Source organism: Kryptolebias marmoratus, linkage group LG13 (assembly GCF_001649575.2).
Source record: "Kryptolebias marmoratus isolate JLee-2015 linkage group LG13, ASM164957v2, whole genome shotgun sequence".
Taxonomy (NCBI): domain Eukaryota; kingdom Metazoa; phylum Chordata; class Actinopteri; order Cyprinodontiformes; family Rivulidae; genus Kryptolebias; species Kryptolebias marmoratus.
Window position 1 is genome coordinate 144,361 of NC_051442.1, and position 14,736 is coordinate 159,096.

General features: G+C 51.9%; 2 protein-coding genes across 5 annotated transcripts in view; one reads left to right on the forward strand and one right to left on the reverse strand.

Annotated features, from left to right (window-relative positions):
- nup98 (nucleoporin 98 and 96 precursor) overlaps positions 1 to 12,401 on the forward strand; it is a 16,722-nt gene extending 4,321 nt beyond the window's left edge. The window contains exons 3-35 of one of the 3 annotated variants that reach the window (XM_017441259.3): positions 259 to 354; positions 564 to 749; positions 835 to 977; positions 1,081 to 1,188; positions 1,716 to 1,896; positions 1,967 to 2,133; positions 2,251 to 2,388; positions 2,987 to 3,122; positions 3,199 to 3,291; positions 3,395 to 3,535; positions 3,707 to 3,837; positions 3,963 to 4,150; positions 4,247 to 4,363; positions 4,439 to 4,625; positions 4,909 to 5,011; positions 5,134 to 5,247; positions 5,328 to 5,466; positions 5,589 to 5,766; positions 5,847 to 5,981; positions 6,998 to 7,204; positions 7,730 to 7,859; positions 7,943 to 8,193; positions 8,292 to 8,476; positions 8,740 to 8,993; positions 9,068 to 9,343; positions 9,597 to 9,754; positions 9,854 to 9,994; positions 10,065 to 10,207; positions 10,297 to 10,518; positions 11,071 to 11,312; positions 11,391 to 11,545; positions 11,619 to 11,730; positions 11,811 to 12,401. In XM_017441259.3, coding sequence (XP_017296748.1) covers positions 259 to 354; positions 564 to 749; positions 835 to 977; positions 1,081 to 1,188; positions 1,716 to 1,896; positions 1,967 to 2,133; positions 2,251 to 2,388; positions 2,987 to 3,122; positions 3,199 to 3,291; positions 3,395 to 3,535; positions 3,707 to 3,837; positions 3,963 to 4,150; positions 4,247 to 4,363; positions 4,439 to 4,625; positions 4,909 to 5,011; positions 5,134 to 5,247; positions 5,328 to 5,466; positions 5,589 to 5,766; positions 5,847 to 5,981; positions 6,998 to 7,204; positions 7,730 to 7,859; positions 7,943 to 8,193; positions 8,292 to 8,476; positions 8,740 to 8,993; positions 9,068 to 9,343; positions 9,597 to 9,754; positions 9,854 to 9,994; positions 10,065 to 10,207; positions 10,297 to 10,518; positions 11,071 to 11,312; positions 11,391 to 11,545; positions 11,619 to 11,730; positions 11,811 to 12,010 — 5,357 coding nt within the window. In that variant the 3' untranslated portion in view covers positions 12,011 to 12,401. The remainder of the gene's footprint in view (positions 1 to 258; positions 355 to 563; positions 750 to 834; positions 978 to 1,080; positions 1,189 to 1,715; positions 1,897 to 1,966; positions 2,134 to 2,250; positions 2,389 to 2,986; positions 3,123 to 3,198; positions 3,292 to 3,394; positions 3,536 to 3,706; positions 3,838 to 3,962; positions 4,151 to 4,246; positions 4,364 to 4,438; positions 4,626 to 4,908; positions 5,012 to 5,133; positions 5,248 to 5,327; positions 5,467 to 5,588; positions 5,767 to 5,846; positions 5,982 to 6,997; positions 7,205 to 7,729; positions 7,860 to 7,942; positions 8,194 to 8,291; positions 8,477 to 8,739; positions 8,994 to 9,067; positions 9,344 to 9,596; positions 9,755 to 9,853; positions 9,995 to 10,064; positions 10,208 to 10,296; positions 10,519 to 11,070; positions 11,313 to 11,390; positions 11,546 to 11,618; positions 11,731 to 11,810) is intronic. The other 2 variants (XM_017441262.3, XM_017441263.3) reach the window with 2 other exon arrangements.
- Positions 12,402 to 12,972: 571 nt separating this feature from the next.
- Positions 12,973 to 14,736, reverse strand: part of LOC108251084 — a 7,233-nt gene continuing 5,469 nt past the window's right edge. The window contains exons 7-10 of one of the 2 annotated variants that reach the window (XM_037978902.1): positions 13,957 to 14,184; positions 13,765 to 13,878; positions 13,449 to 13,679; positions 12,973 to 13,360 (exon numbers count right to left, since the gene is read on the reverse strand). In XM_037978902.1, the coding sequence (XP_037834830.1) occupies positions 13,100 to 13,360; positions 13,449 to 13,679; positions 13,765 to 13,878; positions 13,957 to 14,184 (834 nt within the window). In that variant the 3' untranslated portion in view covers positions 12,973 to 13,099. Of the gene's footprint in view, positions 13,361 to 13,448; positions 13,680 to 13,764; positions 14,185 to 14,736 lie in introns of both variants that reach the window. The other variant, XM_037978901.1, reaches the window with a different exon arrangement.

The window sequence follows — 14,736 nt, forward strand, 5'->3', positions numbered from 1 at the left end:
GACCTCCGTCACACAGCGAGACGCCGCAGACCGCGGACCTCCGTCACACAGCGAGACGCCGCAGACCGCGGACCTCCGTCACACAGCGGGACGCCGCAGACCGCGGACCTCCGTCACACAGCAGCTGTTGCACATCAGTCATTTTGTTGTTCGTCTGTGGTTGTGTCGATGAGTTTCAGCTGTCCTGCGGTTGAGGGAACAGGCTGCTGTCAGTGAAGCTAAACTTCAGCTTTTCTGGTATGAATTGTTTTCCTGCAGACACGAGTTTTGGGACAGCGGGAGGGTTTGGGACGTCTGCGTTTGGAGCGACCACCAACACAGGAGGACTGTTTGGATCCACACAGAACAAACCTGGTCTGTCTTCTTTTGTTTTGTCTTTAGTCCAAACTACGTCCTGAGAACCGGCTTTTGTTTTGAGTTTTAAAAAGTATTCTCAGTTCAGCTTCAGCTCAAACAGCTGAATCAGACGCAGCTTCCTGCCTAAATGTGAAAACTGTTTTACTTTGAACAAAACAGCTAGGATAAATAAAAATCATTCAGACTTGTTTCTTTCCTCCCTCCAGGCGGTCTGTTTGGGTCCAGTACGTTCAGCCAGCCGGCGACTTCCTCCACCAGCACCGGCTTCGGTTTCGGTGCAGCCAGCGGCACCTCCACCAGCCTGTTTGGAAACACCGGGGCGGGGGCCACCAGCGGGCTCTTCTCCCAGCCGACCAATGCATTTGGAGCCAACAAACCCACCTCGTTTGGAAGTGAGGCTCCTGCTGATGTTTCTGTAACTCTGCGTCTGCCTGATGGGACATTTCAGACACATTTTCGTCTCTTTGTGTTCGTCAGGCTTCGGGACGAGCACCAGCGGCGGCGCTGGCCTGTTTGGCTCCACCAACACCACCTCCAACCCCTTTGGTGGCTCCAGCTCTCTGTTCGGAGGCTCCGGGTTCTCGGCCTCTCAGCAGCCAGGAACAACCGTGAAATTCAATGTGAGTCCTTCAGGTGCCTGAGGGGACAGGAAGAATGTTGTTTTAAATGAATCCTGTGTGGATGGATGTTGACCTCAGCCTGAAACCTGTTTCCCTCCCTCAGCCAATAACAGGAAGTGACACCATGGTGAAGGCAGGTGTGACCACGAGCATCAACACCAAACACCAGTGCATCACAGCCATGAAGGAGTACGAGAACAAATCTCTGGAGGTGAGCTGGGGAAACATCAGCCAGGCGTTTATGTTTGTTCATGCTTTTAGTTTTTCGGTGTTGTCAGTTAACCCGTGTGTTGCTGCTGTTGACTCTCCGTCACTTCGCTACATTTTACTGCTCCACCATATAAAATGATACGTTGGTTTCTTACCTTCATTCAAAGACCAAACAAACACAAACATCTCCGTGTCTGGCAGCAGCCGGACTCGCTCAGAACCGGGTCCTCGCCGGCGGGTACAGGATCCAGTGGGGTGGGGGGGGGTCTTACCAACTCATTTTTTAAATTTGATGCTTGTATTTCAGGCTGAGACGGCTGAAAAGATTCAGTAGTTTATGGTGGACAAAAATCTTAACAAATAATATTTTGTAGCAGTTATGTAGAGTGGTCCAGAACCTTCAAAGTTTTTAATAGTTTTTGGACAGAGAACCATGAAGTCCAGGTCCAGCTGTGGTTCAGGGTTCTGTCAGAACACCTGTTCTGATCCCACGGGTTAGTTTGTGAACATCCAGCCTTCTCTCTTTAGGAGCTCAGGCTGGAGGACTACCAGGCAGGAAGGAAGGGTCCCGCCAACCCGATGGCTCCGGGGACCGGCGGTCTGTTTGGTGGCGCCACGGCCACGTCCAGCGCCGCCACGGGCCTTTTCGGCTCTGCTGCCCCCAACACAAACTTCAACTTCGGGCCGAATAAGACCACGTTTGGAGCGAGTGAGTGGCTGACAGGAAACATGGCCTAATTACACAAACTGAGGTGCGTTAACCCGCCTCTGTTCTCCAGCAGCTACAGGAACCTTCGGACCCACCACAGCCGGTCTGTTCGGACAGCAAACCCAGCCGCCGGCTGGCAGCCTCTTCAAGCCCTTCGGGTCAACCACGACGACCCAGAGCACCGGTTTCACCTTCGGTAACACCAACACCATGGGTCAGCCCAACACCAGCAGCATCGTGAGTTTCCTGTTCAGTTCTTCTTGCAGAGTCAGATCCAGAACCGGCTCATCTTTAAAGCAGGATCAGTGAGAAAATGCTGTTTTTAAAACTCCGCCCTGTTTGTGTTCCCTTCAGGGTCTGTTCGGAAACACGGCGGCGTCTCAGCCCGGCGGGTTGTTCGGGCCGACCCAGACCAGCACCGCCACTGGGTTTGGGACGGCCTCGGGTCTGTTCGGACAGCCCAATGCCGCGTTTGGAACCGTTGGAGCGCAGGTACCAGAACCAGAACCGTTTCTTCAAAAAGATGATTTTATTTGTTTTATTCTAAACTTAAAACTACAAATGTTTTTCTTCTTCTTTTTTCATGCAGTTAACAGTTAATTATCTTAGTGTTTTTGATTTTTTTCCCTTTTATATTAAAAATTAAAACTTTTAAATACTCAGTTTAGTTTTGGTTCATATTTTCTGTTTATTCCACATTTTTTCTAATTTCTTAAACATCTGGGTTGAAGATCTTCTGCTTTTAATGTTTTATAGCATCAGATTATATTTATTTTTCATCATTTCTTCCAGCTGTATAAAGTTTAATAAATGTTTTCAGCTTCAGTCGAACTTCTGGTTCAGTTTTTGTTTGGATTAAAATGATTATTATTATCTCTTAATGTTGCTGCAGAAAAACACCTCGACTTCAGATTTATATCCGGATCAGATGTTGGTTTTGTTTTATTCCCTGTTTTAATCAAAGTCTTTTTTTTAAGTGTAAAAAAACCGTCGGGATTAATTTTCTGGTTTCTGTTCAAATAAAATCCCCAAAGAAAGTTTTTCACCTTGAAGTTCTTCTCAGTAAAGTTCCGTCTGCTTCCTTCTCTAGCAGAGTTTATTTGGAAATAAAACGGCTGGCTTCGGCACCACCACCACCAGCGCCTCGTCCTTCGGCGCCGGCACCGGGCTCTTTGGCAACAAGCCCGCTCTGACCCTGGGAACCGGAACCAACACCTCCACCTTCGGTAAGCGGTCCGCCCCGAGCTTGTGCAGGCGCAGCCTCGCGTTGTTTGTGACGTCTTTGTCTCTGACCGGCTGCAGGATTCGGAGCGAACCCTGCAGGAGGAGGTCTGTTTGGGAACAAGGCGACCACCGGAGGGCTGGGAACCGGACTGGGAACCAGCTTTGGAACCGGTACCGCACTATAAAACGTTTTAACAAACTCCTTTCGTTTAGTGAAAACTGCAGAATGGGTTTGTTGATGAAAGATGTTCTGATGGTTCTGTTTTCCACACAGTTGGTACCGGTCCGAGTCTGTTTGGAACCAACCAGAACAAACTGGGCACCACACTGGGAACGATGGGAACGTTCGGAACCGCAGGATTCAACAGCGGAACCAGCAGCTTGGGATTCGGAGCTCCGCAGCAGCAGCCTGTTGGTGAATAACTGTTTGTTTTTAATCCGAGACGGGTTCTGGTTCTGGACCTGCTGATCGGTCCCGTTTGGATCCGAGACGGGTTCTGGTTCTGAGCCTGCTGATCCGAGACGGGTTCTGGTTCTGAGCCTTGCGACGGTCCAGAACCTGACCCGGTCTGTTCTTCCTCCTCAGCTCTCACGGATCCGAACGCCAACGCGGCGCAGCAGGCCATCCTCCAGCAGCAGCTGAACGTCCTGGCCTACTCGCCGTACGGAGACTCGCCGCTGTTCAGAAACCCGCTGTCCGACCCGAAGAAGGAGGAGGTGAGTGGGCGGAGCCTCTGCTTGCTTCAGTTATGAAGCTGATGCCTTCTGTTTGCCACAGAAAAATCCGAACTCATGGCGCCGTTTTCTGGGAACCCTCAGTAACACCTCCTCTGTTCTGACAGCGTCTGAAACCGACCAATCCCACGGCCCAAAAGGCTCTGACCACGCCCACTCACTATAAACTGACCCCGCGACCTGCGACCCGGGTTCGGCCCAAAGCGCTCACATCTTCCGGAGGATCCAAGTCGCAGCTCTTTGACGGTCTGGACGACGACGAGCCGTCGCTCACCAACGGAGCCTTCGTACCCAGGTACCGTCTGATCACCATGGCAACCAGGGGGCGGAGCCAAAGGACCACTGCTGAGATATGATTGGTTCCAGAAATAACTTTCTCGTTTTTCCACAGAAAGAGCATCAAGAAACTTGTTCTGAAGAACCTGAACAACAGTCAGTACAGCAGCCCGCTGAACAAAGACAGCGACGACCTCGCCTCGCCGTCAGAGTATCCTCAGAACGGACACAGGTATCCATGGAAACACGCCTTCTCTTTGGGTTTACCTGGGAAAATGACCTTTAACCCCAGAATGTTTCTCCATAGCCAAGTGGAGGACGAGGAGCTCCGGGAGTTTCCGGGTCCGAGTAGCCGGGTCGACGACGACCCAGAAGTCACTCAGTTCTACGTCAACCCCATTGCCAAGCCGATCCCGCAGGGCCGAGCCCAGCTGAGCCTGCAGGACACCATCAGTGACCTGAACATGCACAAACTGCCACGGAACGGCCTGGAGGTCAGCAGCGCCACCGGGCTTTGGATCAGAACACGGCAGTGGGGCAGAGGGAAATGTATTAATATCAAACCCTAAAGCAGCATAAAGAAACAGCTGAGGAAGAGGAGTATTCCATCTCAGACCAGAAGTTTCAAAACTTTTATCAGAATCTGTTTGTAGCCAAACGGATTCATGAACGCGGAACGTGCTAACTAGCCTGTAGCTAACGGCAGTCTGTGTCCAGGAGGGAAATGGGCCTGGGCTAACGTCTGGTTCTAAGAGGCTTTATTTGTTTCTGTCTCAGCTGAGCAGCGACGATGTGTCGGGGTCTTTGGGGGAGGAGTCTCTGCAGGAGGAGAGGGAGGAGGAGGAGCCACAGGAGTCCCAGCAGCCGCCTCATCCTGCAGGTCAGAAACACAAACAAACCTTTTTACCTTCTTTAAACTGTAGAGACGCAGAAACACTCAGAGATCCTGGAGAACTGTGATTTCTGTGCTGGAGGGACAGATCCTGAACTCGTGTTTTTCAGGAATCGTTCTGAACCGGGTCGGTTACTACACCATCCCCTCCCTGGAGGATCTGGCTGAGATGATTGATGAAAACGGAGAGTGTGTCGTGGAAAACTTCACCATTGGCAGGAAAGGTAACGACAGCAAACAGCCGTCGCTGAAAACGATTCTGATTGGACAACCGACTCAGATCTCGGCTCTGATTGGCCCCCAGGCTACGGATCCATCTTCTTCCTTGGTGAGGTGAACGTTACGGGCCTGAACCTCGACGAGATTGTCCACTTCAGACGCAAAGAGGTCATCGTCTACACGGACGACAAAAACAAGCCACCGGTGGGGGAGGGGCTTAACAGGTGAGTGGCGTATCATCAGGTAGATCTGAAAACATTTTATTTCTTCTTCTTGGTTAATTCCAGCCGTTCCCTGATTCCCATGTCGACATCTTTTAAATGTTTATATAAAATCTTTTTGCCAGGCGTGCCGAGGTGACTCTGGACGGCGTTTGGCCGAACGATAAAACGACCTGCACTCAGATCCGGAGCCCCGAGCGTCTGGCCGACATGAACTACGAAGGCCGGCTGGAGAAGGCTTCCAGGAAACAGGGCGCCCGTTTCCTGGAGTACCGACCTGAGACCGGCTCCTGGGTGTTCGAGGTGGGTCGCTGCTCCTCCCTCAGAGTCACATGACCCTGAATGTTTTCACCAACAGGCTCCGCCCCCTCTCTCTGTCTCAGGTGGCCCATTTCTCTAAATACGGCCTCCAGGACTCCGACGAGGACGAAGACATCCCGCCCAAAACTGACCCCAAGAAGCTGAAAACGATGATGTCACTTCCTGCCTCTCAGCAGCAGGTGGCGCCGCAGGCTCAGGTAGCGCAGCCTGCGTTCCTCCTCATCCTCACTGATTAAAGGAGCTTACAGCTAAAATCTTTCTTTGTGCTGAAGGTTTGATTGTCTTCGGTTCTGTATCGATCAGCTGATTAGTGACCAGTCAGGCTGTGTGGGTGTGTGTGTGTGAAAACGCCTCAGAGACAGTAAGAACAGCGTCACAGGAGGAGTCATTTTAGCTTTAATCAGATTCCTGCTGTCTGACTCGACTCAGTGAAACAGAAAGAATAACGAGGCTGTTTGTTCAGTTTTACTCTCATTTATTAAAACTTTCCTCTTTGCTGTGGGAGTCAATGGGGGGAGGGAGGAATAGATTCACATTTAAAAACTGGGGGGAAGTCGAGCGAGATGGGACCCGTTCTTAAACGTTTGAAACGTTTCAGGTTCATCACTTAGCTACCCTGAAGCTCATTTTTTCCAGATCGGGTCACATGACTTCCTCTGGTTTCCGCTCAGGACGTCAGAGCGTCTCCTCCCACATGTTTAGAATATTTGGTGATTTTATATTTTTAGGATCATTTATCTGAAAGTGTGTGCAGGCTCATTTCCTGTCTGATGATGATGATGATGAACATCAGGAGAGAAAAGCGACTCTTGGCTTGTTTGTTTCTCAGTTGGAGAAAAAACCTTCGGTTCTGAGGATTTAAACTTTGTTTTTGTTGCTCTTCAGTGTTTTTACTCTTCATCATCCTGAGGAAATCTTTCACATTTTTCTGCTCAGGTTGTCAGAAATGATGTTAAATAAAATAAACTTTAAGATGTGAGATGACTTGTATTTGAATTTTGTAATTTAATAAAAGTTAAAGTTACTGAAGATATTTCTGCTGTTTTTTTCTGTTTAGTTTGGGATGAAATGTTTCAGAGACTCGTTTTATGGATTTATTTCCTGAATGATGGCGGTGGAAACGCGTGAAGCGGTTTCAGGTTTTAGCTCGCAGCTGTAAAAACCCGTGTTGTAGACGGCGCTGTCTTCACGCTGTGTGTGTCCGTGTCTTCAGTCCACCGTTGTGGATCTGGCGGGTGGCGTGGCGGAACTGGACAGCGACATGGCCGACATCACTCAGAGCCTCCCGACAGAGAGCATGCTGGGAGCGGATGACGACGGCGAGCTGCCGGCGGCGGACATGGACGCGGTGGAGCACGACGGCGTCTCGGCGTCCAGCCACATCGCCTCGTCTCTGGGGATCAACCCGCACACCCTGCAGGTAGAGACAGTGACTTCCAGGTGTCCGCCGCGGTCCGGCGCTTTGCTTCACGCCTCAAATAACCGCGGCGAGATCAGCTGGTTTACAGCTTGTTAGAGTTTAGGTTTCATGCTGAGAATCATGAGTTTATTAAGTAAAATTCTGTTTAAACTGGTTTATTTTTCCTTCAGATCAGAATCTGTGCTTTTAATTAATGACAAGTTTCTGTCAAACGTCTGGATGGATGAAAACTTTATAATCCTGAAGGAAGAAAAGTCTGTTAGAAGCTTTCTGCTGACAGATTGTTTAATAATCTATAAAACTCAGGTATGTGTGAGAAATATAAAATAAATCCCGGCTGAGTAGAATGTTGGTTCGTTCACCAAGAATTAAATTAAATTTTATTCACTTTGCTGTGAATAAAAACAGATTGTTTATGTTTTGATGGTATCTTTTTATTTATCCCTGAATAAATTTGGGGATTTTAGTCCAACATTAAGATGAGGCGCACTCCTGCTGATTGCATCACTTCCTGTTTGTTTTCAGATCATGAAGGCGTCTCTGTTCACCGAGGAAGAGGAGGAGGCCGACATGTTCCACCGCCACGGAGCGGCGAAGGGCTCAGATGTCTCGTCTCCTCACCTGGTCCTGCCGGGGGCTCAGAGTCGACCCTCAGGTCTGAAGCGCCGGCCTTCGTCCTCCTCTTCCTCCTGATGAAGACTTCCTGTCTGTCTGACTCTGATCTTTGTCTGTCTGCAGTTGGAGGCCTCCTTCAGGTCCGCTTCACCTCCAGCCTCCTCCCTCAGCTGTTGGACTCTCCTCGCCCCCCTCCCTCTCTGTCCCGGGGGGCTCCGGTGGCGGCCGACCCCTCCCGCTCCCTGAAGTGGAAGGTTCCGGGTCCTGCCTCCTTCCTGCTGCCTGCTCGGGCTCCAGAACCTCCGATCAGGACCGTGGGAGTCCGGCGGCTGGGGGGTCCCGTCCCTCTGAAAGAGTCAGTGACTCGGGGGAAGGTTGGTTTTGGATCAGAGTCCAGATGGACCCGCAGAGACTCGTTAGAACTGATTGGGTCTGAGACAGGAAACACTAATGAGCTGTGGTTGTTCTGCAGGGGGGCCTGCTGATGGACACGGGGCTGTTTGCCACCCGCTCCTTCAGGGTGGGCTGGGGGCCCGGCTGGACTCTGGCTCACTGCGGCAGCCGGATCAGCTCGCCACAGTCCAAACAGCTGGACTACCAGGACCTCTGCGCCACGACGGACTTCAGCTTCCTTCCGAAACCGGCCAGGACCAAACCGTGAGTCAGAGTTTAAATCGGGGGGGGTTAAAAGTTTCTGACTGCTGAATAAACAAAAACACGAGCCAGCAGCAGCAGGGATAAAAAGATCCAATCTTTATGTATTTCTAAGGGGAAATCTTCTGTTAAATATTTTTGGTTTAAAAGTTATTCAAATCTAAAGTCAGTATTCTGAGGCTGAACGTTGTAAAGTTCTCTGTCGGGACAGATTAATGTAGAAAACAGAAGCAAGTCGCCTCAGAGAACCGATGTTTGTGTTCCAGACTGACTGAAAGTCCCTACAAGGTGGTTCTGGAGCAGCTGGCGGGTCTGGACCTCCCTCAGGGGAAACTCGGGGACGAGGAGGACAGCCAGGCCGTACTGCAGCGCCCCCTGGAGATCTGTCTGAAGAACAGCACCGTCAGCGTCCCGGACGGAACCGCCTGCCCCGTGGTGCGACCGCAGGCTGGCGTGGCGGCGCTGCACCAGTACGCAGAGTGGATCACTGAGCTGAACGCCAAGCGGGGCGGCGCCGAGCGTGAGTGATGAGCCGCTCACTGTAACACCTGCCAGACTTACCTGCTGTCTGACCACTCCCCTCTGCCCCTGCAGCCCTCCTGGGTGACTGGGCCGAGGTCTGGACCCTCTGTGAGGCCCTCTGGGGCCAGTCAGGGCCCTCGGACCAGGAGCTGGACACCGAGCCGCTCGGCGACTACGAGCAGCAGCTGCAGAGGAGGCGCACCTTCTCCACCTGGCTGTCCCGCGGCGCCTCCTGCAGGGTGGAGGAGGAGGTGGGTCTGTCGGGGAAAGGTCGCCACACGGACGCCATCTTCAGCTTCCTGACGGGCGGGCGCATCAGCGAGGCGTGTCGGCTTGCCCAGAAAGAAGGTGAGCTGGAACTGTAGAACATCAGCAGAACCACATCCAGACTGAGCTGTGATGCGTTCAAAGTGCCTGGGAAAAGAGAACCACCTGATTTCAGATGAGCACCGACAGTCAGCTCAGAGATTTACTGAAGTTGGATTTGTTTGGGCAGAAAGAGTAAACAACAACAAACATGATGAAACACCAGAAATAAACAGAAATGATCCACCGTGAAGTGTTGGAGTCTGACACCATGTGTCCATGGCTTTGTCCCCAGGAGACCACCGTCTGTCCCTGCTGCTGTCTCAGGCCGTGGGCTCTCAGTTCTGCAGAGACCTCCTGGCCCTGCAGCTGGCAGACTGGAACCGCATGCAGACGGACCGCTACCTGAGTGAGGAGCGGCTTCGGATCTTCGCTCTGCTGGCTGGAAAACCTGTGAGCGGCTTTAGATCCAAACTCCTGATGTCCTCATGTCCTCATGTCCTCACGTCCTCATGTCCTGCTGAGCCGGTGAACATGTTCTCGTCGCTGCAGGTCTGGCAGTCCTCGGACTCGGCGGTGAACGTGTGCTCGGAGCTGGACTGGAAGCGCTGCATTGGCGTCCATCTTTGGTTCATGTTGCCTCCGACGGCGTCTGTGGCCGACGCCCTCGCCAGATACGAAGCTGCCTTCCAGGTGAGCCGCGGTCCGCACGCTGCTTCTTCTTCTGCTGCTTCTATTCGTTTAATCCTTCCTGTTTCTGCAGGGATCCACAGAGGCAGGGAAGTACGCCTGCACCCCCCTCCCTCCTTACCTGGAGGAGACGCAGCCCGATGAAGAGGAGGAGGAGGAGTCCGGACGGCCGCTGTACGACTTGTGCTTCCACCTGCTGAAGCTCTACAGCGACAGGTAAACCTGATCCCCTGAGATGAAACCTCCTGGATGTTTGTCTGAAGGAGTAACTCGTTAACAGCAGCACTTCCTGTTTCCTCCTGCAGACACTACGGCCTGCAGCAGCTGCTCGAGCCGCTCGCCGTCACCTGGCAGCGCCTGGATTATCGCCTCAGCTGGCACTTGTGGGGCGTCCTGCAGGCGCTGTGCTACAGCCACCTGAGCGCCTCGCGCCAGGGCCTCCTCCACACCAGCTACGCCGCCCAGCTGGAGAGCACCGGACTCTGGCACATGGCCGTCTTCATCCTGCTGCACATCCCCGACCACAGGTCCGCCCTCACCGTGCTTTGCTTCTGTCGTCCAGCTAGCTTTAGCTTTTAGCTGTTGTTCAGTTAGCTTTAGCTTTTAGCTGCCGTTCTGCTGGTTTCAGCTTTAAATTTCAGGAGGTGGTGTTGTTTTCTGATCGTGTCTTGTTGTCCCTCCTCTTCCTCCTCGTGTCCTCCTGTCTCCTCTTTCTCCTCGTGTCCTCCTGTCTCCTCTTCCTCCTCGTGTCCTCCTGTCTCCTCTTCCTCCTCGTGTCCTCCTGTCTCCTCTTCCTCCTCGTGTCCTCCTGTCTCCTCTTCCTCCTCGTGTCCTCCTGTCTCCTCTTCCTCCTCGTGTCCTCCTGTCTCCTCTTCCTCCTCGTGTCCTCCTGTCTCCTCTTCCTCCTCGTGTCCTCCTGTCTCCTCTTCCTCCTCGTGTCCTCCTGTCTCCTCCTCCCTCCTCGTGTCCTCCTGTCTCCTCCTCTTCCTCCTCCCTCCTCTTCCTCCTGTCTCCTCTACCTCCTCCCTCCTCCGGTCTCCTCCCTCCTGTCTCCTCCCTCCTCCTCCTCGTCCCTGCAGCCAGCGGGAGCGAGCTGTGAGGGAGGTGCTGACTCAGCACTGCCCCCTGCAGGAGACAGAGGAGTCTGTCCGCAGGGAGAGCTTCCTGACCGAGCAGCTGCGGGTCCCGGAGCCGTGGATCCACGAGGCCAAGGCCACCCGGGCCCAGAGAGACGGGGACCGACACCTGCAGGCTCTGCACTTGTACCGGGCCAGACACTGGAACCGGTGCCACCGGCTGCTGATCCAGCACCTGGCCTCAGGTCCGCAGGTTCAACTCCCGAGGAGCTGAAGTTCTGATCTGAATTAGACTTTATTTCGTTTTAATCTTCCTCCTGCAGATTGCATCATCAACGACAACCACGACTACCTGCTGGACTTCCTGGAGGGACTGGCGGTCCCTGAACGCAGCGCCACCATCCAGGACTGGGACACGGCGGGGAGGGTTTACCTGGACTACATCCGGGTCATCAAGTCTCTGCAGGTCATCCAGCAGGTAGCTTCTGGTTCCGACCCGGTTCAGACGGGCTGTCAGACAAACAGTGCTTCATGGTTTCTGCTGCTTCCAGATGGAGACGGGGGGTTACGAGCTGGAGCGTCTCTACTCTGATGTCACGTCTCTCTGCAGCCGGATCGAGCTGCTGCCCTGCAGCTCCGCCAGAGACCGCCTCGCCCAATCAGGTGAGAGCGCCTGACCCCTGGAGTAAAAGCATGACCCGTCAGAGGCTGTCAGTTAAATCCCGCCGTGTTTCCTCCTGCAGAGATGGCGAAGCGCGTGGCGAACATCCTGCGGGTGGTCCTGAGCCTGCAGCAGAGCGAGGCGACCCCTGACCCCCTCAGCATCCCGCTGACCCAGCTGGCGCCGCACATCAGCCGCCTGCCGATGCCGGAGGACTACACGCTGGAGGAGCTGCGGGGCCTCACGCAGTCCTACCTGCGGCAGCTCGTGGTCGGCCAATGAGAGCGCAGAGATCCGATGATGTCGTCACACTCTGTTCAGCTCTGTGATGAGGGCGGACAGGAGACATATGGAGAACCCAGGACCCGGTTCTGTCGGGTCAGATCTGATCGCGTCCAGAACCTCTGAAGCTCGTTCTGGGTGTCGGTTCCTGAACCCGTGTGAATTATTGTTTTTCTTTTTATTGTTGATATGTGAATAAACTGCATCTTTAACCGTCGGGCACAACGAGGGAACTTTACACACAGAGAAAAGGTTTATTTTTGTAGCTTTTTTTGCTCCTGAACTGTTTATTTCTGAGAAGTCAGAAATATTCAGGGAACCTCGGCTCAGTTTGTTGTGTGAGTGCATGTATTCCTGCTGCTCTTTTTTAATAAAGTCACAGAGAAATAAACGCTTTGTTGGATCTTATCGTGAGAAAACCTGCTGTGGACTTCTCAGCTCGTCCTTCAGGTGAAGGACAAAATGTCCCGCTGAGAACGGACTCATCTTCTTTCTGACGCTCCGGATAAAATGTCTGAGGAGCTGGAGGGACGGAGAGCTGTCCCGAGAGAGGCGGGGGACACCTGGACAGGCCTGCAGTCCATCACAGCTAATCTACAACAGAACGGTCCAGAACCAGAACCTCAGAGAGCTGAGCAGAAACGCTGGAAAGAAGAGTGGGCCACAACCAGGAACCCACTGAGAGTTCTGCTGCTGGAGGAGGTTCTGTTGGGTCAGGAGCTGGAAGCAGGTTCTGTTGGGTCGGGAGCTGAACCAGGTTCTGTTGGGTCAGGAGCTGGAAGCAGGTTCTGTTGGGTCAGGAGCTGAACCAGGTTCTGTTGGGTCAGGAGCTGAACCAAGTTTTGTTTTGTTCCTTATTTTCAGAGCAGATGAGTAAAAACATGTTTTTCCTTTTCTGTAACTGTTTGAAATGTTGATGTTTGTATTTTCTGTGAAGGTTTGAATCATCAGGTCACTTAGATGTTTTATTGATTTAACTTCAGATCAGATTGTTTATTAAAGCTGGTTGCAGAAGAAGAAGTGTTATATAATGATTACAGTGAGTTGGTTAAAAGCCAGCAGGTTTAAAAAGCTCAGTTTCAGATCATGTCACATCTCTTTTGAAGCTTCGAGGTTTTGGATCTGGTTTCCTTGGATCGTAGCTTCTGCAGAAAACGGTAGTATGTCCAGGAGTCTGTCTTCGAAGTCGCCCCCCAGTCTGACTCCAAACACTTTGGCCAGCAGAGAAGAAGAAACGGTGAAGGTGGTGACCTCGCCGCTGATGTCAGCTTCCAGCTCCGTGGAAGTCCTTCCAGCTTTTACGATCCCAATAACCAGCATGGTGACATCCTGGACAGCAGCCTTCTGGACCTGAACAGACACAGGTGAGGACAAACTGAAGGTCTGTCAGAGTCTAACCCTTAATGAGCCGAAGGAGACGACTACAGCTATCACTTACCTTGAGAATTCTGGTGGAGTCAGTGGAGTTGAGAGACATGGTGTTGTTGTAAGAACGGGTCTTTACGTTGATCACTCTGACAAAGTCTCCGACGGATGTCCCTCTCAGCTGAGCCGTGTCTTCGCCCCACAATGTGACCTCAATGCGACCTGTTTCATCTTTGAGTTCAAACTTGAGAACCTTTATTTTTCTTCGTTTGTTCTTCACTTTCACCTGACAGCATCGGTTAATCTGCAGAAAAAGTTCAGGAACAAGAACCTGAAAACGTTGAACACATGAACTTCATGAAACCACCTTCAGCACAATTGGGTCTCACCTCCGTCACAGTTCCTTTCACGCTCACGAAGGTCTCTTCTGAAGTTCTGATCTGTTCGATGGAGAACAGTGGACTCTGTTTACAAACGAGCATCTGAGCTTCCAGCTCCAGGTCCTTGGGGACAATAAGCGGAGACATCTTTGATGTTTTGGTTTTTTGGGTAACCTTCATGACATTCTCGTCAATTATTACATTTCTGAACGTGTAAGATCTCCCCTCAACAAATTCCCTAAATCGCTCCTTTCCGTAAACCATCACTTTGATGCTGTCGGTCTCATCAGCGACTCCCAGAAGGAAGAAGAATTTTTTCTCCTTCTTTTTGGTTTCGTATGTCCGCAAACCGGATTTCTGCACAACTTTCCCAGCTATGAGCTTTCCAGGTTCTTCCCCACTGATCTTCAGGTGTTTGATGGAGGTCCTCTGGACAGAAAAACAGTGAGAACCAGGATGGAGGAATTAATTATTCAGTTCTTTTTATTTTAATACAGACAGAAACAAATCATACAAATTTACATGTCATTGGGTGAAATAAGTTTCTGATCCCTAACAAACTTATTATAAGTTCATACAATCAACCAATCACAGAGCCTCCTGGTCTCAGCTGGTGAGGAGAATAAAGCCCGCCTGTCCACCGTCATGGGTCAGACCAAAGATCTGTCAGAGGACTTCAGGGACCAGATCGTCTGCAGATCGTCTGCTGGGGTCATTACTCAGAAATGACCATCAGTCACCATAAGATCTTCCTCTTATGGTGACAGGAGGAGGATCAGCCCACAGAAGCTGGGACCACAATACACTGATGGACGGAAGGAGGTCCAGGTACAGACCCGTCTTCAGGAGGTCCTCCTGCTGAAGAAGGTCCAGGTACAGACCCGTCTTCAGGAGGTCCTCCTGCTGAAGAAGGTCCAGGTACAGACCCATCCTCAGCAGGTCCTCCTGCTGAAGAAGGTCCAGGTACAGACCCGTCTTCAG